The 22,821-nt window shown below is 35.2% G+C and overlaps 3 protein-coding genes across 3 annotated transcripts; 2 read left to right on the plus strand and 1 right to left on the minus strand.

Annotated features, from left to right (window-relative positions):
* Positions 1-2,394: 2,394 nt before the first annotated feature.
* mettl8 (methyltransferase 8, methylcytidine) lies at positions 2,395-10,378 on the minus strand. The gene is made up of 11 exons (XM_028435989.1): positions 10,246-10,378; positions 6,685-6,842; positions 6,458-6,549; positions 6,220-6,353; positions 6,072-6,140; positions 5,907-5,956; positions 5,559-5,619; positions 4,212-4,351; positions 3,765-3,871; positions 3,613-3,678; positions 2,395-3,024 (listed from the first exon to the last, which is right to left on the minus strand). The coding sequence occupies exons 2-11, from the start codon at positions 6,834-6,836 to the stop codon at positions 2,879-2,881; spliced, it is 1,017 nt and encodes a 338-aa protein (XP_028291790.1). The 5' UTR covers positions 6,837-6,842; positions 10,246-10,378; the 3' UTR covers positions 2,395-2,878.
* On the plus strand, positions 9,935-16,609 carry dcaf17 (ddb1 and cul4 associated factor 17). The gene is made up of 14 exons (XM_028435988.1): positions 9,935-10,423; positions 10,508-10,611; positions 11,474-11,564; positions 11,657-11,793; positions 11,893-11,971; positions 12,495-12,584; positions 12,660-12,767; positions 12,854-12,953; positions 13,070-13,212; positions 13,759-13,868; positions 14,371-14,455; positions 14,676-14,759; positions 16,157-16,312; positions 16,392-16,609. The coding sequence occupies exons 1-14, from the start codon at positions 10,310-10,312 to the stop codon at positions 16,527-16,529; spliced, it is 1,539 nt and encodes a 512-aa protein (XP_028291789.1). The 5' UTR covers positions 9,935-10,309; the 3' UTR covers positions 16,530-16,609.
* A 2,534-nt stretch (positions 16,610-19,143) lies between these two features.
* On the plus strand, positions 19,144-22,689 carry cybrd1 (cytochrome b reductase 1). The gene is made up of 4 exons (XM_028436837.1): positions 19,144-19,459; positions 20,600-20,808; positions 21,749-21,903; positions 21,995-22,689. Exons 1-4 carry the CDS (start codon positions 19,273-19,275, stop codon positions 22,290-22,292), a joined length of 849 nt encoding a protein of 282 aa, XP_028292638.1. The 5' UTR covers positions 19,144-19,272; the 3' UTR covers positions 22,293-22,689.
* The last annotated feature ends 132 nt before the right edge of the window (positions 22,690-22,821 follow it).

Raw genomic sequence — 22,821 nt, forward strand, 5'->3', positions numbered from 1 at the left:
AGTCTCACTAATGCCAAACGCTGGGTGTATCTTTTGATTGATGTCTTTATTTCGAACATGTAAAATGATTAAAAAAAAAAAAAAAAAAAAAGACTAATTACAACAGCATAGATAGAACATTAAATTGATCCACATACATTTAAACTTCTCAATTTACATGTGCGGAAAATAGTAGGAAGAAATGTAAACTTTTTTAGGTGTAAAGCAGGGGTCACCAACCAACATGGTGGGCACCCAGTAGCCCGCATGGACCATTTGAGGGCCCCCCAGGAGCTCTATTCACCACCGAGATCCATCTATAATCTGATTCAAACTCAAATATAAATATATATGACAGATGTATTTAGTATTTTGTAAACTTAAAAACTGCTGATAAAGTTTTAGTATTAAATCAGAATCAACTTTATTGACCAAGTAATGTATGTTATACACACGAGGAAATTGACTTGGTGAACTGTGCTCTCTCTAATAGTGTAAACATTAAATAATAACAATCAACTAGAAAAAAAAATATATATATATAAACATAAATACAAACAGTAGTTAGACTAATATGTACAAAACTAAATAAAATAACAAGATAAAATAATAATAATAATAATAATAATAATAATAATAATAATAATAATAAGATAATAGAACAGTAGTGCATTGATGAGTAGTGCAGGTGAACATTTAAATTAAATAGTATGTACATGAACATTCTCAGTGACAGATTGATCCAAGGTTGTTATGTTTAGTTCCATGACAGGAAGTACATCCATTAAATTAACCATCTTTAAATGTTTCACTTAAACATTGTGACAAATGTTTTTAAATGTTGCAGGTCTGGTGTATGATCAGTGGTATTTATATAGAACAGTGATTCTCAACTGGTGGGTCGGGACCCAAAAGTGGGTCGCAGACCTGTACTGGGTGGGTCAAGGACAGTTGGTCACAAATAAATGAATACTTAATATCTCTCATGTTGGACTTGTCTTTTATTTTGAAATAAACTTTTCTTTTGACAGGCATGCTGTAAAATGCATGTTAAGCAGGATAATATAGACATTTATGTTTTTAAAAAAGATTATATACGTGTGTTTTCAACAGCTAATTGAAAAAATAAATAAATTTGTGGTTGAATTCTAAAAAAGGCCGGGTCACAATTTAATGACCGTGGTAAAATGTGGGTCCCAGGGTGAGACCAGTTGAGAACCCCTGATATAGAATATATAATATATATTAGAAAACACACAAGTTGGATTTTCTATAAATAATTTATTAAAAATGAAACAATTGCATAATTAGAAGAAGTAAAGCGTTTCATGTTGAAACCTCAATATTTCCTACCTTTAATATGTTATGGTTTCATTTATTCAGACAAACTCATGTTATTCGGGAAATTTACTTTGATCCCCCGACATGTTTTGACTGTCAACTGCCAGTCTTCTTCAGAGGCGAATGCTGATTGCTTTGATGTGAAAAACAGTTGCCTTAATAAATGAAAACTTAACATATTATTCAAAAAGAAGACAAAAATAACTCGCTGGAATTATTTACTACCTTTTTTAAGTTACTGCTGGCTTTCCTTATTATTATCTTACCCTCTAATTAAAGTGAAACCATTAAAATATAGTATTTAAGAAGTGCTTTTCTAACTGGTGGCCATTCGGATTATTCAGTACCTGTTCAGTTTCAGGAAGGTTGATGACCCCTGGATAGAGTAGGGCTGCACAATTATGGCCAAAATGACATCACGATAATGTTGATCAATATTGTAATCACAATTATTTATCGTATTAGGGGGAAATCAGTGTTTTTATTGCACTGCTTTTAAACAAACAATGTGTACAGTTTACAGTGCAAAATTAAACTAAAAATATTTTTTTTAAATTACCCAAGAATCTAAATTGTACCAAAGGTTAACTGGATAAAGACACTATTACAGAGTGGAGAGCCCATATTTTAAATCGTGACCATGATTACATTTCAATCAATTGTGCAGCCCTAATAAAGAGTACTGATATATAATCTACTGCTACTTGTTCAAAATTGTCTTCAACTACATGTGATTCATACATAAAATACTCAAGTACAAGTAAAAAGTACAGTAGCCATCCCTGCTCCTCAGGGATGGGTTAAATGCAGAGGACAAATTTCATGTAATAACATATATGACCAATAAAGACAAAAGCCACGATTTAATCTTCATTTATTTTCCACAAAGGCATCTGTAAAAAATAAAATGTTCTTTTTTAAATAAAATAACACAAGTTCTAATAAGGTTTAGTCTTTGGGAGCCTTTTTTGTCACACTTTTATATTTATCTAGAAGTTCACTCACCCCGCAAAAAGCCCAAAATAGAAATACTTGGTGTTGTGTAAAGGTGTGTCCTATATACTGTATATCGCCTCAGCTTTTGTTCCAAAGAAATGCTTCTGATCAAACTATTTTTATCAGTGTTTCCCAAACCTGTTTAGACATGATTGAGAGTGGGTTGCAGGATAATTTTATTTAAGTGTTCAGATGGTATAATAAGATAATATTTAATGAGAATCAGAATAAATCTGTCCCATATGTGAATGTAAGAGTAATCTAAGCACCATACAAATAAAATTCCTTTACATTGACCACTTTGTGATGGGCTGGCAACTTGTCCAACCTGGTATTTCTTGCTTGGTTTGTTAAGATAAATTCCTACTAAGCAAACGAAGCGCAATTGCTAACATTTTCAAGTGTAATACTATAATTTACCATAATCATTCATCAATGGGTGAGGTATAAAGATGACATCAACGTTGCTTTGTAGACAATATGATTTAGAAATTTATTACAAGGTAATGAGAAATCAAAGGAGTAGGAAGACTTTTTAAATAGCTGAGGTAAACATTGGCTATTAATGCAGATAAGGTTTCCTATACTTGCTCTGGATCCACACCCTGTGCATTATGACTTTTCTCCCTCGATTTACTTGTAAGCGTCTGTCTTCGAGGTTCTGTGTCTCTTCCAGACCGGCTTTAGTAAACAGCTGATGAACCTCTTCTGCAAGAGAAATATATATTAGAATGCAAGCAACAAAAGAGTAGATGAGTAGAAACGTCCAGACTCATTCAAAGACTCAGTGACAAAGTTCTGTCATTTCTAAACAATGTCATGTAAAATGTAATAAATTCACTTTGTATAATCACTACATTTTCCAGTTTCCATTACTAGTTTATTGATTTCTACAATGTAAACACATGATCAGGAAATTTGGGGTTAGTTCTTTGGTGTAAAAAATGCCAGGATCAACCATTTTATTCAAATTGAAACACATTTCTTTATTTTCCAATGTCTTTGATTATCAATATTAAAATCAATGCTATGAAATCCCTATTTCTGGATAAATAACTGGTGTGCCAAATTTCAAAAAAATAAATATAGTTCTAGTATTTAGTCATCAGAATTAGTTTGAGTCTGGTTTTAATGTCAAACTTTGTATTCTTTGCAAACTAAAATATGACTTGATTTTATTCAATTGGAAACACATTTCTTTATTTTCCAATGTCTGTGATTATTAATATTAAAATGAATGCAATAAAATCCATATTTGACTGAAACCACTGCACATTTGCATAAAAATATCAGTACCTTTAGTAAAGAAATAAACACAGGTCCCATCCCCACGCATGTAGAAACTCTCTGATACACATTGTCCTGATTGGAAACAATAAAATGATATGATTAATTGGTGAGGACTTATTAACAGACAATTAATATGTGTATAATAACGGGAGGCTCACCCTTCTTAAATCTGAGCTGTGTCAAGTCATATCTTCCATAATCTCGAAATAGGAATGTCCCTCCGGGTTTGAGGTATGCAGAAATCCGGTTGATCACTCCTTCAATTCTGTTAGTGAGATTGAATGGATGAAGTGTTGAACAAAAATCCAAGCTCAAAGAATGAGATGTAAAAGAAGCTAATTAAGCAAATCAGTAAAATTTATATTACTAAATGCTTAAATGAGCATGCTTTCACTCTATAAATCAACTGTATTTCACTAAATTGAAAGCTCAATACTTGTATATGTATTCAGATTTATATTTTTGTTTGTGTTTTAGAGTCAAAGACAAAGGCTTGGGGATGTAATGGTGGGATAAAGGGTTGTGGAGGCTGTGGCGGGGGGAGGGGCTGGCAGGTGATAAATGACACCATGCCGTCCCACCTTTGTGCTGGAGCCTTCACCTACCGCTTCGGATGAATGGAGGAGAGCACAAAGACGGCCAGAATGACATCAAGACTCTGTGGAGGGAAGGGAAAGGATGCCTCTGCCTCACAAAGGTCATGGACGAAGGCGTGACACACAGAGTCATCATAGTCCTGGTGCTCCTAAAAGTCAGACATTAACACGACTGTTTTCATAACCTTGTCATTGTCATACAAGATAATTTATAGATGTAATTTACACTTTCGCTCATAAATTGCAGTGGCCAAGCTTTGACATTGGATATTTTATTTAGCTTTATACTTTTTTGGGGGGGATTCTTCAGGCCTTGTACACATGTTCAAAAAGTAAATAAAAAATTGAAAATTTTGTGAACAGCATAACTGAATATTAGATGCTAAATTCCTCACTGCTTATTAGTCAGCGTTTTTATGTGACGAAAAAGAAGCTATATTTTGCTGATGTATTTATTTATTTAACCACAGGACACTTCATTGGTTAGCCTTTAGTTTCGTTAGTTGTCATAAAAAAAAAAAAAATGGGTTCAAGATTTCCTTCTCCGTCAATAGTGTTACCTTTTAACTTGTTTCCGGTAGAAATTCCCATAGAAAAAAAACAAACAATCTACTGTATGTTCCCTGATTCTTATTAGTGGTTATATCAGAATCAGAAACACTTTAATGATCCCAGGGGGGAAATTACTTTTACAGAGGCTCAAGAAATATTAAAGATGAAACAAAGAAACACAAAACAAAACATAATAAAACATAATAAATTACATAATTTATATTGAAAATATAAAGTGAGTCAGTGGCTTCATCTGGAACAATATTGTGCTGTTTACACCTCGAGCTATAACACCCGCTAACATGTCAAGCAAATTGTTAGCCTATTAGCAGCTGCTTAGACAGGAAACACATGCATCTGCTGTTGTACAAGAGCCAGATGCACCTGGCCCAGTATTGCACCTAAAAAGATGTTAGCTAGATGATAGCATCACATGGTAATTACAATATCTGCATCCATGTCCTCACATAATAGCATAAATACCCATTAGCATGTGGTTAATCACTAGAGTGGTTTAGAGTGAATCACTAGAGTGACTAAACCCTGACTTCAGTAATAATCATAATAATAATTGTGGTTTAGTGGTTAGCATATCTGCCTCACAGCGGCAGTCCTTAATAATTTCCATGCAGAGTTTGCATGTTCTCCAGGTACTCCTAATTTCAATCATGTGTAGAATCAGAGTTGAAGTGGATTTTTTTCTATTATAAAGATATAATTAAGTCCAGAAAATCATTTAAATCAACATTTAGTTTTGTGTAGACACTAAATGTTTTAACCTGAAGCCAAAAAAAGAAAACTTACCATTACCAACTTAATGGCTCGTGGAGAGAAGTCACAGCAGTATAAAAACGAATTGGTTTCTCTGTTAAAATAAGAAAATGTATGAGCCTCAATTTGCCACAAGCACAAGTAAACCTTGATGAAAATGCTTGATGGCTAAACACAAGCCTCATGTTTTAAAGAAGACTGTAGTTAATTTGGCTTTTATTGAGCTCATTTGATTCATAGCTCTAGAGTTGTAAAAATGTTACTTTTAGCTTTGTTCTAATCTAAAATAATCTTTAACATTTTCTAAAGTCTTGCACTTAATTACCAACAAGCTCATTTATCTCATTACCACCAACAATCAAAGCAATGACAGTAACTTACTTGATGCTATTAAGAATGGGAAACACACTGTTACCAACCCCACATCCAACCTATAAAGGACAAAAAAAGAGAAAAACTCATCCGTCTGTTAAACATCATGTGCCTCACGAGCATAAAAAATATATGTTAACAAATTAATTTTGATTAAAGATTATAATTGAAAACCTCCAAAATCCTGAAGGATGCATGCTGTCCTGGAAAAGCAAAAGTTTGTGGACTTTCTTGACTGGAACCCTGTGAACAAATCATGTCTCTGTTTAAATGATGGAATATAGGATCGCTGGAGTGAATGGTGACTGTTGGACTTGCTCACTGTCTGGTCTTTTACAGCTAAAGGAAACAACTCTGGGAATTCAAGACACAGCCAATTACGGTCTTTGAAGAACCTGTCTTGGTGCACCTCATAAAAACTATTCCAGTGCAAGGATGCTTCTTTGTCAAATTCATCTGTAGCAGGAGAAATCAGGGATGATTTTAAGCATTTTTTTCTCTGCACAGGATAAATAAAAAAACAGTCTATGTGATATAATATTAGTATGAATCAGATTTACCCTGTTCTTTTAGAGGTAGTTGAACGGTGGAGTTTTCCTCCACCTTCCGTCGTGCATTTTCTTTGTCTTCCTCTGTCCACTGTACGTGATCCCTTACAAATAAAGTCATTTTTTTTAACTAGCTCATTCATTTATAACATAATTTAAACATTTTTGTGTAAACAAAACATGAAGCTATTATTAAATATTCACTGGATTTCCAGATGAACCATGATCACACCACTAACCATGTGTTGTGCTTAAAAACATCATCTGGATTGGTCAACAGACGGGAGCCCAGCGGAGCTGACGGTCTTTCTCTGGAACTCTTTAATCTTAAAAACAATCTGATGAAAACTGGAGTCAGTTTACTCGCAGAGAGCCGTTGAAGTATCTTCATTTCACTCTGAAAACATAAGAGGTTGACATCTTAAACAGGGAGTTGCTGAGGTTAAGAAAAGAAATGGATAACACTTTACTTGAAGTTTTATACATAAAGGCAGACAATAGGCTGTTGTGATTATTTTTATGACATGACACCTGTCATTAGCATTAATAAGATGTCATGAAGGCTGTCATTAAATGTCGTTTGTTACCCACCCAGTGCTTAATTTGTAAATCATCAGGTCCCAGAACACACGCCGCTTGTAGTTGTGGCAGTAAAAGAGAGACAAAAATGTTACGTAATACATTTTTAAAAAAATGCCTTTTGCTAACTAAATGAGCCAATAATATCGCGTGAACACAAACAAGCAATTAACCTAAATGTTTAATGAAAAAATGATGAATCAGCCTTAAAAAAGCACGGACAATCTCCCGTTACGGAGCACATCCACTCTGAGTGACAGCTGTCAAATCTGCCGTGTTTCAGCACCAAGGACAGCGCAAAATCACCGCTAATTTAGCCACTCGTCACAAAGGGCCCTACACTTTCAGAACACAAAAACCCACAAATGCAAAATATTTAAAAACTTTTACACCCATAAGGCCAAAACTCATCTAATGAATCAGCAGCACAGCAGAAAATGAAAATAAAACATGTGCTTACTTTTTTTATTTGTCAAAACAGCCAAAAAAAAACAGCCATGAAGCACTTTGTATCCTCGCAACTTTTTTTTTTTTTTTTTTTTTTTTTTTACATATTTCACAGCTGAGGCCTGCCTTGTCTTTCATAAGCCAAGAGTAGCAGCTCATTGAACTGCCTCTGTCCAGACTTCCCTGGTCTTAATGTCCATACCAGAACTTTCCCTGTTGTTTCCTTCTCTTCTCTCTGTCCCTGAGTCTTCCTCATGTCCCCTGGATAGTTCTCCTTCTGTGTCCTGCATTAGCATCGTTGCTACAGGTGCTGCTTCTCGCTATGCTAACTGCTGCCGTGCTGCTGCTTATTTCCACAATTTGCACAGAAACAACCTTGGAGCCCTTTACCTCAAGCTTAGCTTCACTTATTGGCTTCAAAAAGCTCTTTTAATCAACGGCCTTTTTTAGCCATTTTCTACCATCTTCCAAGCTGACAGAGAAACAATTTTTGTGCAAAATCACAAATAAGTGTCAGTGTCATGTACTGAGTTCACATCGTACTGAGATTGTATATGTGCATTCGCGCACATGCGCACTACCGGAAAATGAATTTTTGCTGAAAAAAAAATTACTTTTTTGTTTTTAAAGTGAACGGGCACGTGTTTTATTAGTTTGTTGGATTATGTTAGGGTTAGGGTTATAATCTCAGTACGGCGGTAAACACCGGTCAAAATCTGGGAGGTGCCGGATGTTGCTCCGGCAGGATCCGGCCCAAATTAAGCTCTGCCTAACCCTAACCCCTAACCCCTAACCCTATCCCCAAAACCTAACCCGTCCTTACCCCAGTAGATCCCTCCACCTAACCCCAAAAATGCCAACATAGTTGCAAAGGTGTCATAATTTCGCAAAAGGTGTCATAATTCAGCAACACCTTATTCATGATAATGATAGATAGTGACAGCGTAATATCAGCCTTATCTATCTATCTTATATCTATCTATCTATAAAAAAAGAAATCTCTGTCTGTCTGTGTGTGTGTGTACGTGTGTGTAAGAATTAAATTTGCATTAGGAATTGAGTGTTTACAAGGTCATTTTAAAGAGGATTTAACTTTTATCCCATATAAACCATCCATGAAAAAGCTACTTAACTTCCCACTTTTCTATCGCAAGACATACTTCCCACGGGCACTGCACTAGTGTATACAACTTCAAGTAAAGTGTTACCAAGAAATGTATTTATATTTATTTAGTATTATGCTTATATGAATATTTAGAACAAAATATCAAAGGAATAATCAGTAAATGATGAGTAAAATATTATGGATACAAAAACACCCCATAAAGGAACAATAAATTATGACCCAAAGGCATCTATTACATCCAATTATGGTGTTGAATAAAATAAAGTACATGAATAGTGATCTTGACAAAAAATTTCATTATTTACTTTATTCCTATTCTAAGTCCCTTAACCTTAAATTGCTTCCCGGAGTGCCCGCAATGTTGTGGCAGCCAACTGCTACTCCTGAAGGGGAATTGGGGGAAATGCAGATTAAATAATTCCACAAAGTGATCAATAAAGTACATCATTATTGTTATTATCTTGCTACAGTAGAAACAAGAGCACTTAGAGTGTGCAAACCTCCACCAAGCACAAATATCCTCTTTGTCAGATATGATCTAGATTAGTGGTTCCCACTCTTTTTTTTCCTGTGTGCCCCCTTTGCATTTTTGTCAAATCATGTGTACCCCCTATTCTTATCATAAGTATCCTCTCCATAATTTCATTAGTGGAACAGCGGTCTCTCCTAAACCTCTAACTGTGTCTCGAACATTGGTTCCCCAAGACTTAATCTACAACTTCAAAACAATGAGTGGAATTTAAAGTGGATTTATTTATTTATTTTAAATACTGTACCATGCACTTTTATGTGGTTACTACACTAGTAAGTAAATATTGTCTCATTTGTCAAATGTAGCTAATTACTGTTTCCTATTGTCAAAAGTGTGACAAAATAATCCTGTTTCAGTAAATTACACAAAAATATCGTATTTTATTGAGCAACACTACTGTTAGTTTGTGGTGAGTTTTTCCCCAAAATAGCCTAAACAGGAACTGTTATTTTTAAATTAATTTTTAAATCTTTCGAGTACCCCCTGCATTGTGCTCCTGTGCCCCTAGGGGTACATGTGCCCCTGTTTGAGAACCACTGATCTAGAGCAGTGATTCTGATCATGGTACCTCGATCATTCTCCCTTTAATATTATATCTATCATCATTAATAACAATACAGTAGGTCTAAATGTTTATTTGAAGAGTCTGAGTTACTTTAGCTATGGCTACAGCTACTAAATATACTGTCATTTTAAGCCATAAAATGAATTTTATTACAAAATGGGGATCTTTTCAAACTTGTTGCTGTGTGCGGCATTAGCCAGAGGGGGCGCTCCAGGCTCCTTCAGCCTGCATTCAGCTGCTGATTCCACCGTAGATGAAGTCAGCGTCGCCAGCTAATGATAACACAACGGTGAAACTACTAGTCTACAGCGACTTTTTTAACGTAACTTATGTTTATTCTTTGTTTCTCACTGCATATATTTTCTCCATCCTCGGAGCGGAGAGGAAAACTATTTAAAATTTGACCGTTTTCGAGGGTTTATATTCATTGGCGGTGTGGAGGATTATACATGACCAGTCATTCGTCGTTAGCTGAAACTGTGAAGGAGGACACCCGAGAGCCAAAATGAAGATTAGTCAGGTTTAGTTGGACCAGGAAGACACATTCTTACCTGCGTGCTTTTTCCGGTGGTGGAGAGCACAGGGCGACCCTTTTGTCGTTTTTGCTGCCGGCAGATGGCGCTACAGCGAGGACTGAACGTGACTGAGTTGCTGGATCAGAGGAGCAGAGGAGGAAAAGCAGCTCTAAACAGACTCAACCTAAAGATCCTCAGAGGGATTCTGCTCCAGGTGATGATGGAGACACAGTGCATGCTTTAGGGAATTATTTACAACCATCTCACCAAATGATGACTGTTGTCACTGTCTTTGTAGGATAACAGACGCTTTGTTGAAGTCTGGCTCAAGACATCAAAATCTCCAATTATGTATGAAAATGGAAATATATACTTTCATAATTATTTGGACTGCTACAGTTGGTAAGTATCCAGTTTCCTGGTTGTTATGGTAACAGAAGGGTTGAGGGTACGGGTTGGAGTAGCACTGAGATGCAGTCATTCAACGTCTGACCTAGAGAAGAAGAAATACATGTATTTATTGTATACGTTGTATAGAAATATTCCCCTAAATGTCTTGTCAACCTAAGACGATAAAATGATAAGCTTTTTTGTAGTAAATACATTTATATATACAGTATATCTTTAAACAAAGAATGCTTCAAGGCAGAGTAAAAAAACTATACTTTCCAGTGGAAATTTTCAACTACCGTTTGTATTACAAGTTTTTTTCTGAAAAAGTGCATAGTTTTCCACTGAACCCATAGCCATATTGTATCAATATCAAGACATCTGGCTTCAATATCGAGATATAAAATTTTGTCCATATCGTGCATTCCTAGTAGGTACTGATTAAAAGCTGTTGCAATTAATGGTGACTTACGTCTGTCTTGCAATAACAGAATATCACTTTTGAGTCTTAAAATAACCATTTTATTTATTATTAAAATAAATAATATATTTATTATTATTATAATTATAATATAAGTGTTACGTTTATTGAAGTGCACGTACGTAGCGTCTTAGGGTTAAGTTTAGGGTTAGGGTTAGGTTATAATCCTATATCGCAACAATTTTAATGGTTAGGGTTAGGGTTAGTCTTAGTCACATGACCTAAACCGGCCAATGAGGGGCGCTGCGTATGGATAGAATGTCGGTATGTTGATACGGCAACCGTACAGATAGCCACTGCCTATTATTATTTATAACCATTTATTTAACATTGTTTGGTGCATGTTGAGTTGCTCGCAACAAAATAATAAAAATACCGTTCTGATCTTTCCAGTATTGACCATAAGCCTCGTCAATTGTACAGTTTAGCAAAGAGGTCCAAACAGGAGAAATTTGAAGATGCCTTGTTATGTCAAAGTCCACTTGTGAGTATAACTAAACTTTATCTATTTATTTATTTTAGATAGATGTGTTTGTGGCGATTTACTAACCCAGTTGTTTCCTCTCTTTGTTTCAGGAGGAGACGTTACCCTGTCCTTCCGATCATAAGCCCAGTCTGTTGACGTTAACCGCTAACAACTGGCTTTATCGCCTCTCAGCTGAAACAGGGAAGGAGTTACAGAAGGTTTACCTCTCACCAAAATATAAGTTCAGGTATCATCAAAGCTTTAGAATAGATGGATTTGGATTTGAAATGTTGTATATTTGTTTTAATTATCACATGGACTAATCATTCCTGTTGTTGGTTTGTAGATATCTCTGCTGGGATGTTTCTCAAGAGACCTTTTATGCAAAATCAGTTCAAAGCAAGGAAACTCCTTCACAGAGACAGGTAATACTTTACTAATCCCTGAATAGAAAGGTGTTTGTATCAACTTTTAATTAACTAAAATTAAAACATTTATTTTCATTGACTGAGCATTTTACGTGTGAATGGTAAACATTATTGTATTTAATTTACATTCACACAAAGTCAAGTTAATGTTAAATAGATCAGGGCGTTTAAAATTACAGGATAAAGTTGTTCGTTAAGTTTAAAAGTAATATTAGACGTGTTTTGTCTTACCAAAACAATGCAATATAATCTGTATCATGTACAGTTGTATTAATATTACTATGTTATATAGATTACAGCAACCCTGTCTGATTAAATACACCAAAAAATGTATGGTCAAAGTTTGGTCAAACCAATGATTTCTTTAGTTTGAAGTTTAACACTTCAGAAGCTGAAAAAAGAAGACATGATTTGACCCACTTCTAATAGGCAGCTTTGTTCACACTAGCTTATTCTAAACTGATTGACTTGAAACATATCAAGAGATTAAAGTGTCACTCCTGTTATTCTCACGTCACAGACAGGAAGTTCGTCTTCCACTGCGTTGCAGTTGGCCATTTTCAATGTGTTTCCTTTGCAAGTCTTGGGAGTTTTGGAGATTAACAGAAAGGTTTGTGGGTGTGCATGTTTGATCAAAATTTAACATAGTTTATATACGTCTGTAAAAACTTGTTCTGTCTTTTAGGGCTTTGGAAACGGTGTCACAGATGCTGTTCTGTCTCAAGGTGTTCTTGCCGTTTCACACAGCAACATGTCAGTGAAGCTGTACAGCTTTGAGCACATTGTTCAAACAGTATGTTGTCAAATTTACATTTATATTTTATTTTATTTTTTTTTAAATTGTATTTAACTTTATCAACTTATATTTGTTTTTTTTAGTACCTTAAAGAGAAATTAACCCTCGGAAAGGAGTGTTCACTGGGAAACAGCACAGTTGGGGATTTTCCTTTTGGAATACCTCTGAATATTCATTGTACAGGTGTGTCAAAATCAATGTTAAATGATGACTGTTTATGTATTTATATGCATATGCGAGCATATTTTTTCTAGTGCAAATGTACCATTGGATTTTCAGACTTTGGTTTATTTGTTCAGATTCCCCGCCTGTACTTTTCGAGGTGTCATGCTATAGAAATGGGGTCCAGATTGGAGGCTACCCATGGCACTACATCTTCACACTGCCACAGACAAGACACAGGGGGACTTACCACATCTGTTCACTCCAGAACAAAACAATGGTATAGTACACAAGACAAACCAATTGGAACCGAAGATGACATTAGCATGGGAATGTTAAAAAAAAAATTGTAAAGATCGGTCAATTACGAACCGAATTCTGAAATTTAGATTTTTGAAACTGATCCAGAATCAGTATATTGATCTGGATCCCCTCCAAAGTAGAATGGAATCTTCTCAATGGCCTAAAGTTAATCTTTGGTTTGAATACTATTAAAATGTGTAAAGCATTATGATGTAATTCTGCTAACAGACAAGCAAACAAATAAATAAATGGCGGAGGTAACAATAAAATCAATGCTGTTTTTTTGTATTTTTTCAGTGGAAATAAATCAGCGTGGCTTTAAATAGTTAGATTGTAATTTACACACATAAGTAGTAAGAATGACGCCCCCTTTATTGGTTTATGACAAACCAGTGGATCCTTTACTAAATCCACCCGCCACCTGCTGCTATGTCTTTGCTACAAGCCCTTTTAGGGTTTTTGGCTTTGTTTTTTTTTTTTTTGTTTTTTGCAGCTTCAGTGTTTTGTTTTTATTCCCTTTCAGGCAACAAATGGAGTTCGAAATATGAACAACTCGTCTCTAGAGTGTGACCGAATCTTCTTTCATCCTGACGACTCGGGACGGATCATCCACATCGGACCCACTACAATAAAGTGTGATATCCTATCAACATTCACCTTAAAGTGTAACTAAACCCCCAGATTTTTTGCCTGACATGCCACTAGGGGGAGCAGTTAAGCCACACCCAGTCTATACTATAAAAGTTCCAAAGAACAATCTAACTAGCCCCTCAATACTCACTATTGTTTTTTCTCTATTCACAATTCTCTCAATCCAACCTATTCACCACAGATTACCAAGTCCACGGTTGCTATTTTATTTAATAAAATGGGTGAAGCCACCATCAAAATGCACTTGTGTTAGACTGGTTTCAGCCCATAGAGGGCAGTCACTCTTACATTTTACAAATTGATATTCTTTGACTAAAATGTCAAAAGTAGGGCCAGGATCAATCAACAACACTACTTAATACCCAATGCATATGTATTCAGCAGAAGAAAGGTTTTAGGGTTTAGTTACTCTTTAATAAAATAATAATGTGTGACTTTAGGAGCAATAATATCATTATTATTGTGTTTTTGTTTTCTCTCCCAGTGTCCTGAAAATCTTAAGCGAGATGAACAGTTCATTGCCATCAAAAATAGTTGAGGATTTCTTGTTGGAAACTCAACGAATCAGTGTAAGTTCAAACTGATTTTGCTTTTGAATTTAACCATGTGCAGTATAATGTGTTACATTGTGCATGTTCCACCTCTCATCTGGTGCAAGGCAAGGAACACCATAGACTCTGGGTTAAAACACTAGACAGACAATTCAAATAGGAAAAACTAATATTCTTGTACTAATGCTTCTAAACTTAGATATCAGGTTCATGTATTTTCTTTGGCCTCTTCCTGCAGCCTCCCGCACAGTTCACCGTCACCTTGTCAGGACGCACAGTGAAGAGCAGAGTTCAGCGACTGGATGATGACTCGAATCAAGAGGTAGGAACTGATTACATCCAAAAAATATTCCTCAGCACTTTGGGTCAGTGTCAGTAGATTATTGGGTAACACTTTACTTGAAGTTTCATACATAAAGGCTGACATTACGCTGTCATTATTATGATATGAAACCTGTCATTAGCATGAATAAGGTGTCATGAAGGCTGTCATCAAGTGTCATTCATTACCCTAATCCTAACCCTTCATAACCCTTAACCCTACCTAACCCCACTAGATCCCTCTACCTAACCTAAAAAATGTCAACATAGCTCCAAAGGTGTCATAATTTCGCGAATGTCACTTAATGACAGATTAATGACAGTCTTCATGACACATTATTCATGCTAATGACAGCGTAATGTCAGCCTTATGTATAAAACTTCAAGTAAAGTGTTACCGATAATAGTAGTATTTATTTGTGATGCTGAGGTTTTTTTTACGTTCTTGATATGAATGGGTGAAAACAATAATCTTAATATTAAGTGTTTGGTTCTGAGTGCTTTTATTGTTTAATTTGTATACATTTTATTTAAATGCCACTTGGCAATTTCGATCAATCAATCAATCAATCAATCTTTATTTGTATAGCGCCAAATCATAACCAATGGTATCTCAAGGCACTTCGATGACTTCTCTTTTCCTGCCTTTTAGAATTTGACCTGTTGTTTGCTGCATCGATTTCAAATAATACTTTAGCATTAAAGCAGAACGAAACAAAGTAACTTTTTCACCTTAATAAATCCTTCTTGTAGTCCCTTTGAGGGTAATACAAGTGTTTATGGGTGATTGGGGGATTTCATCTATCCCTGCTGTCTCTGGCCAGAAAACAGCACTAGCAACTTTCCTGCCTCCGACCCGGTGGCAAGACGTACTGCTTTACTTTAGCCCAATACAAACACACTGTCGTTGCGGCAACAGGAACGCACACACACTCACAACCCAGCACTCAGTCAGGCAGCACACACACAAATATCCATCCATCTATCCATTCATCTATCCTTTTTCAGAATCGCTTTGCCAGCACACAAACAAACACATCACACATTTCCACACTCCCTTCCATATTACTCCCACATCATTCATTTATTTTACTTGTCTCTCTTCTTCATACTGGTCACATGGGACTATATGTGTGAAAGCACCCTTAGTGTCACTGTTGTATTAGGATTTTTCAGTGATCGTTTGCTATCGTCTTGGGAGAGCAAAGGTGCATATGTAGCTGTGGGGTGGGGCAGGCGGTGGGCGGTGCAGAGTTTTTACAACAGTGATATAACCAAAAGGACCTTTAGGGGGAGCGCTAAGCACAAGTTACTTAGTTTTACTTTAAAGATACAATAAATTGATGCCTATAAATTAGATGAAGGGAATTAACCAATGTATTTTTTTGTGTGATGCAGACTTTCCGGACTATAGAGTACGAGGATGAGCTTGACCTTTTAGCAGTAGTGGTAACTAATAAGGAGGAGGAAGAGGGAAAAGCGTGCGTTCGTCTCCATGACAACCAGAGTGGCTTTTGGCAACGTACCATCGATCTGGTGGAGTCTTGGGATGAGGTGAGTGATTGGGCGTGAGGTGGTGAACATCAAGGACTGTGTGTCTCGGGTCATGAATTCAGTGTTTTCTGTCTGACAGACGTACGGACACCAGTTGTTCTTTGATAAAGACACAATCGTTCATATTGAAGAAAGGAAGAACAAGTTCTGCTGCCATGTTTACAAACTCAGAACTGTCCGTAAACGAGATGTTGAAGAGACAAGTGACGTGCAGTGAGGTTTATGAAGGAGGCACACATTTATGAAGCCAATAGAAGCTTTATTTGAGCTGATTTTATATTTGTACATTTGTAACTAAGGAGCAGTTATTTCATTGTAATTTGACTTATATTCATTTTCATTCTACAAGAAGATTTTCTTGCATATGTTGTATGTTTTTGCACTGAAATGGTGAAAGTTTGATATAAATTACAAAAAAAATCTGACTCTGATTGTATTTCAATTTATTGTTTTGAAAGGTTTTGATTATTCTTCATTCATTCCATATGTTATACCAATACAATTACAAGAAAAACATTTTCATTGCATACATTTTTTTTTAAATAAAATGCTTATTTTTTTTTTTTTTTTTTATTAATCTCTCTTACTTAATAAAAATGAAAATCATGAATGATCTTCTCTTGATGTTTGGTGTTTAACAATTATTTAGGGACCTTCACTGTGAATTTATAGACGACGCAGCCAACCAGAAAGTCTAAATATGTCACACACGTTCATTAAATAATATATTAGACAGAGTATGGAATGTCTGCATGTGTAGTAGATGAGTAATCAAACATGTATAATAGCGATATAAAGAGAGAAAGCAACAGGCATGAGTTGACTGGATTTTTGACAATGAAAATGTTTAAATCATACAGAAAACAAATTAATAGAGCAGTCAAGTGGACAGATTCACTTTCTCTTATAATTTTAATCATTTTACATTTCATAATGACATCTGGTTCACCCTATCGATCTAATGTAAATGATAAATAAAATCTAGTTTCTTGGAGCCTTATTTTTATGAATATTTAAATTTTTATATATATATTTTTCCAATTCTAAGGTTAGGAAGTAGCAAATCAATTCCATGTTAAAATGTCTGTGTTGATGGGCATAACCAGAATCTCATACTCCCAATAGACTGTTAGCGCCGCTAAGTTTGGTTGTCATTAATGTGTGAATGGGTAAATGTGATCAATATCTAAAGTCAAGTTCCATCCAAGGTAAGTACATGTACCATCTTTATACAACTCTGCTGTTTACTGCTCACTAACACGAGCCTGATATGTTGTTGGAACAGATTGATTAGCCAAAATATGTGAACATGTGACATGAAATGACAGTATCTAATGATAAGTATGTTGTTTGTTTTTATTAACAAGCTCCTGTCAATCACTGCTGATAAACTAACGTGACAATAGGGATGTTTTTCAAAGTGATTTCACAGCTGCAGAATGAATATGATGACAGTGTCATGCTTTATAAATGACAGCTTTTTATCCTAGTTTAGAAATAGAAGGTGTTCTTTATTTATTTAGTTTTTTAATTTAAGCAGAAGAGTGAAGTTTAGTGACACCAAGTCAGCGAAGGGTTTAACTACACTACCACCTGACAATAGAATGCAAATGAATCAATGTGTCTATTTGTTACACAATATGTTGATGCAAATCTGTTGCATACGCATATATATAAATCCTTTTCAAAAATAAAAGCTATATACATACAGTGTGCATATATATATATATAATTTAAGGGGAATTTTGATAATGGTTTTTATTTAATTATTTTTTTCAATTGTCATGTTCAATAATAAGAATCTAATGTCTTTCCTTAATAGCCATCCACAGCATAGCCTTATTTTCACTTCTATTATTCCTGAATGTGCTTCCTGCATGTATCTCATATGATTTTGGTTCACTTTTTCCTGTTGGTTGTGGCTGAGCTGGAGTTTGTCGATGTATTCCGACACATTCTTCTCATCAAGAACCAGGATGTCTTTGACCTTGGTCAGGTTACCCAGTGCTGCCAGAAGAGAAGCATCCACATAGCATTATGCTACCACCACCATGCTTGATTTTGTTATGACACTATAACATTTGTGCTTGTCAGGGTCAAGCATGAGTTAATCAAAGACAAAGACATACACACATTATATAGGTTAAAGCATAGATTTCCATAGTAAATATTTAACAGTATTCTTTTCATTAGAAGATGTTTTATATTTAGAAATTAAATGATGTTATTGTAGTTAGTTAAAGATGACATTTACTGCTGATATAAAGCAATACAAATTACGTTCAAGATTATTGATTGATTTATTATTATTTATCATTTAGGGGTCTATTGTGTCTGCTTTATTTGATTTATTAGGTATATGTAATTGAGTTGTTTAATGTGTATTAAGTTTAATAATTGAAATAGAATTATTCTTATTTGGTAACAATTTAGTTTTTGTGCATTTTGCTCAAACTGTCTTTTTTAGTGTTAATCCCAGTGTCCCAGTTATTTATCTGATTTACCTCATTGCTTACGTACTTATGCTTGTGTTGCTGTTAGATTTAGATTAAGTTGAAATCACATGTTTTGAAACTGTTTGTTCCACAAAAAAAGAAAGAAAAAAAAAAGGCTTTGAGAAAGTAGACCTGAATACATTTTATTATGGGTAAATACAAACATTAAATACGTATGTTAAAAAACGAAACCATGAATAATAATCCGTATTTACACTAGATTATAGTTTTCAGTCGTGTTTGCCTTGTTTATGCGAATCTTTGCCAGTGAAATTCTCAGTAAACATCTCACACAGCCCAAAGCAACAGAAACCAGAAATGGTAAAAGGAAAAGCAACAGTATTTAGAAACAGACGGTTACGCACCGCGGGTCACGTGACCAACCCGTCCCCTCCAGCCTCCTCTTGAACTAGTTTTATTTTGTAACAACAGCTGCTGTAGTCAACTGCCTCTGACACTGATGGGATGGAGGATTTCACACAGTTCCTGGTGGTTTTCTCCATGGCCGCCGCGGTCGGCGTCCTCTCCACGGTCTTCGTGCTGACCTGGGTCCTGCACTTTAAGGAGGGCTTGGGCTGGGACGGTGGCCTGGCTGAGTTCAACTGGCACCCAGTGCTCATGGTCATCGGCTTTGTGTCCCTGCAGGGACTCGGTGAGGTTTCTATAATAATAATAATAATAATAATAATAATAATAATAATAATCTGTACTGTAGGACAGAGTGTGAGACCTGAATGTGGCTCTAAACTGAACTGTAGAAGGAAATCGTTGTGTATGCAAAACTGATGAGTAGTAATCTGCACTCAGATCTGTGCATTGGGAAGTCATAACAAGCTCATTGGTTTGTGTTCAAGGGTTTGCATGTTCTCCTTGTGCATGCACGTGTTTTTATCTCGATCCAAAAGGTTTTCCTAAATTGATTGAGGTGTGAATATTTTGATTTTGTGTAATGACAATGCATTCCTAAACTCTGAGTCAGCCTCCAGTTCTCTTTCCATGAAGGAAGTAAAACCTCATGTGTAATAATTGTATTGAACAATAAAAAATAAAATAAAAAAAAGTATAAATAATACTGAATTAATAACCGCCCCGGGAATAATTTTGCAAAAACCTTAAAAAAAAATATGCATCACCAATAATCAGCTGACCTTGAATACCCTTCTCATGTACGGGGAGAGATTTGTCTCAAAAAATATTCACAAATATATCCACAATTTCCTTCCCCTCCCACTTTTTTTTTTTTTTCTTCTTTTTTTTTTGTTTATTTTTTGTTTTTAGCTATGTTTTGAAAAGCATCTACAATATAAAAAACAGCTGACATAACAAGATGTATATATGTATTCTCACATCAAATATACATTAAAAGAGCAGGCTGTTTTTGCAATATCATATACAACAGTTTACTTGCTTTCCCTTTTTTTTCTTTTTTTTGTTCTTTAATCTACATAGATATAAACACAACACAACACCCTGGGATTTTCAGATACCCTTCATGTATCTGATTCAAACACATTAAGATTAAGATAAAGTTGAATTCCCATTTCAGTTCTATGACTGAGGAATGGGCCCTTAGCCACAATTTTCACATGTATTTTTCAGATTTTCCAAATACATCTATGATTTTCACGTGTTTTTCAGATCCACAAATATATCCACAATTTAGACATGTGTTTTACAATTTGTGTGTGTATTTATCATGAATTATCAAGTGTAAATCTTCAATTGTGCTTGTGAATTGTGTAAAGTACATTTGTGGATTTTTTTAGACAAATCTCTCTCTATACTCTTGCAGCTATAATTATCTACAGGCTTCCCTGGACCTGGCATTGCAGCAAACTGACAATGAAGTTCATCCACGCTGGCCTAAATCTATTAGCCTTCATTTTGGCTGTCGTATCGGTGGTGGCCGTGTTTGATTTTCACAACGGAGCCAAAATCCCCAACATGTACAGTTTACACAGCTGGCTGGGCATAGGAGCTGTGGTAATGTATTGTCTCCAGGTAAATACATTTGATTAGTAGTAGTAAGTTTAAATATTGTATGGAAATGATGTTTAACAACCTTCAAAATCTGAACATTTCAAATGAATCACTTATTCTGAACATCTTATTTTTAAACACACTTTTGTATATTCAGTAACATTTATTTATTTATTTGTTTGTTTGTTTTGTTTGTTTGTTAGAAGGAACATGTTTAAAGTTCTTGACGGATTTTTACAAAACTTTCGGCAAAAATTGACATGCCATGGAAGAATCCGTAAAATATTCCCATCTATCATTATTGGCCAAATAAAGAAAAATTCACATCTCGGTTTATAATTCACTGATCTTTTAAGAAATTTCACTCAGTTATATGGGGTTGGTTTTCGATTACCTCGCAGAGTTTAATCCGGATTGAATTGCACATTTCTTCTCAGTTTTTTGATTAAAATTGGGGGTGCACGTATATTTGGACTTGCTGTATTGTTATTAATGGGGATAACAATTTCTTCCAAGCCTTTAAAGTGTGAATGATCATGGTACCATGATCAGGATCATTGATCCAGATAACAGCCAATATCTGGCAAAGAGATTTATTTGGCAGAGGTTTGCATTCTCCGGTTATGATTTATAATCTGTATTTGACACATGACAATGAAAACGAAGGCATTGTCAACTTCAATTTCTGTCTGTAATGACTTACAGGCTCTTTTAAGTTACTGTACCAACATAAACACAAACATTTTTTTTCAAACGTTAATTTTCATTTATTTTATTTTATTTGTATTTTTTTTCTTCTTCTAATTTATGTCTGTCTCACAGTCGTATATTTGCACTATTGTATGCTAAAGTGCACAAAAAGTATGTTTTCGTTGACTGTGGAACACTGTTGACTTAGAATGTGTCTTAGTTTTGTTTTTTTAATCTCGTTCCTGCATTTCTCTTTCTTCTCAATGAGCAGCTTGTCCTTGGCGTTGGCATGTACTTGATACCACTTGCTCCCATATCCTGGAAAGTAGCGTTTATGCCGTTCCACGTCTACAGTGGCCTTTTCCTCTTCACCAGTGTCATAGCTGTGTCACTAATGGGCATCACAGAGAAGCTCATTTTTGGCCTGTAAGTATTTGTAGGCAAATCAAAGGCTCAAGACTATTGTATTTCAATATGACTTTTATGGTAATGAGAATTTAATATGTGCCTGATAAAGGAAGGACCCAAAGTATAAGGACTCACCACCAGAGGCAATCTTTGTGAATTTTCTGGGAGTTTTCCTGGTTGTTTTTGGAGTTCTAATCCTTTGGATTGCCACTCGAACATCTTGGAAGCGTCCCAGTGAACAGATCCCGCATACTCTGCATACCAATGGGGAAGGTGAAGAAGACACCGCCAAAGTCGTTCCACCCCTTTCCGAGCAAGTTGAAGAAATTGCAGTACTTGAAGCTGATGTTGAGCTCAGCGCAGAAATCAGAAGAAGGAACAACAAACTGGATACTGAGGATAACTGAGTAACAATAAACCATGATGAAAACTGATGCGTGTTTGAAAATACAACTTATCTACACTGCACAGAGGTCATCAAAATAATATAAAATGTTGGTCAAATCTTTATCTTATGATAAAAACTCTACTACAAATAGGCGGCAAAACATGTTTTGTGCTATCACTGTAAATCTATCCATATAATGAAACTCATAGAAGATTATGGCAAACTTTTGAGAGTTTAACTTTACTATAACCCAAACATATTTCAGACAATGTGTTTATTTCTAACTAGGTGCAGTACTGTTTTTTTTTTTGCTGGATAATGACACAATTTGTGTGTACTTGCTATACATTTGCTGAATTGCCATGCTTTTCTTTTTTACTTTCAGCATATCTTTAATAAAAATGTAGTGTTTCTTACTTTTTTACTTAGTAGTCCTTACATGAAATGCTTCGTTTTTTGTTCACTGTAATCTAAATGATATTTTTTTCAGAATACTCATATGGAAATCAACTTCATCTGTTAATTTATTCTGCTTTTTGAACATCTAT

The sequence above is a fragment of the Gouania willdenowi genome, chromosome 21 (assembly GCF_900634775.1).
Source record: "Gouania willdenowi chromosome 21, fGouWil2.1, whole genome shotgun sequence".
In the NCBI taxonomy this organism is placed as follows: Eukaryota; Metazoa; Chordata; class Actinopteri; order Blenniiformes; family Gobiesocidae; genus Gouania; species Gouania willdenowi.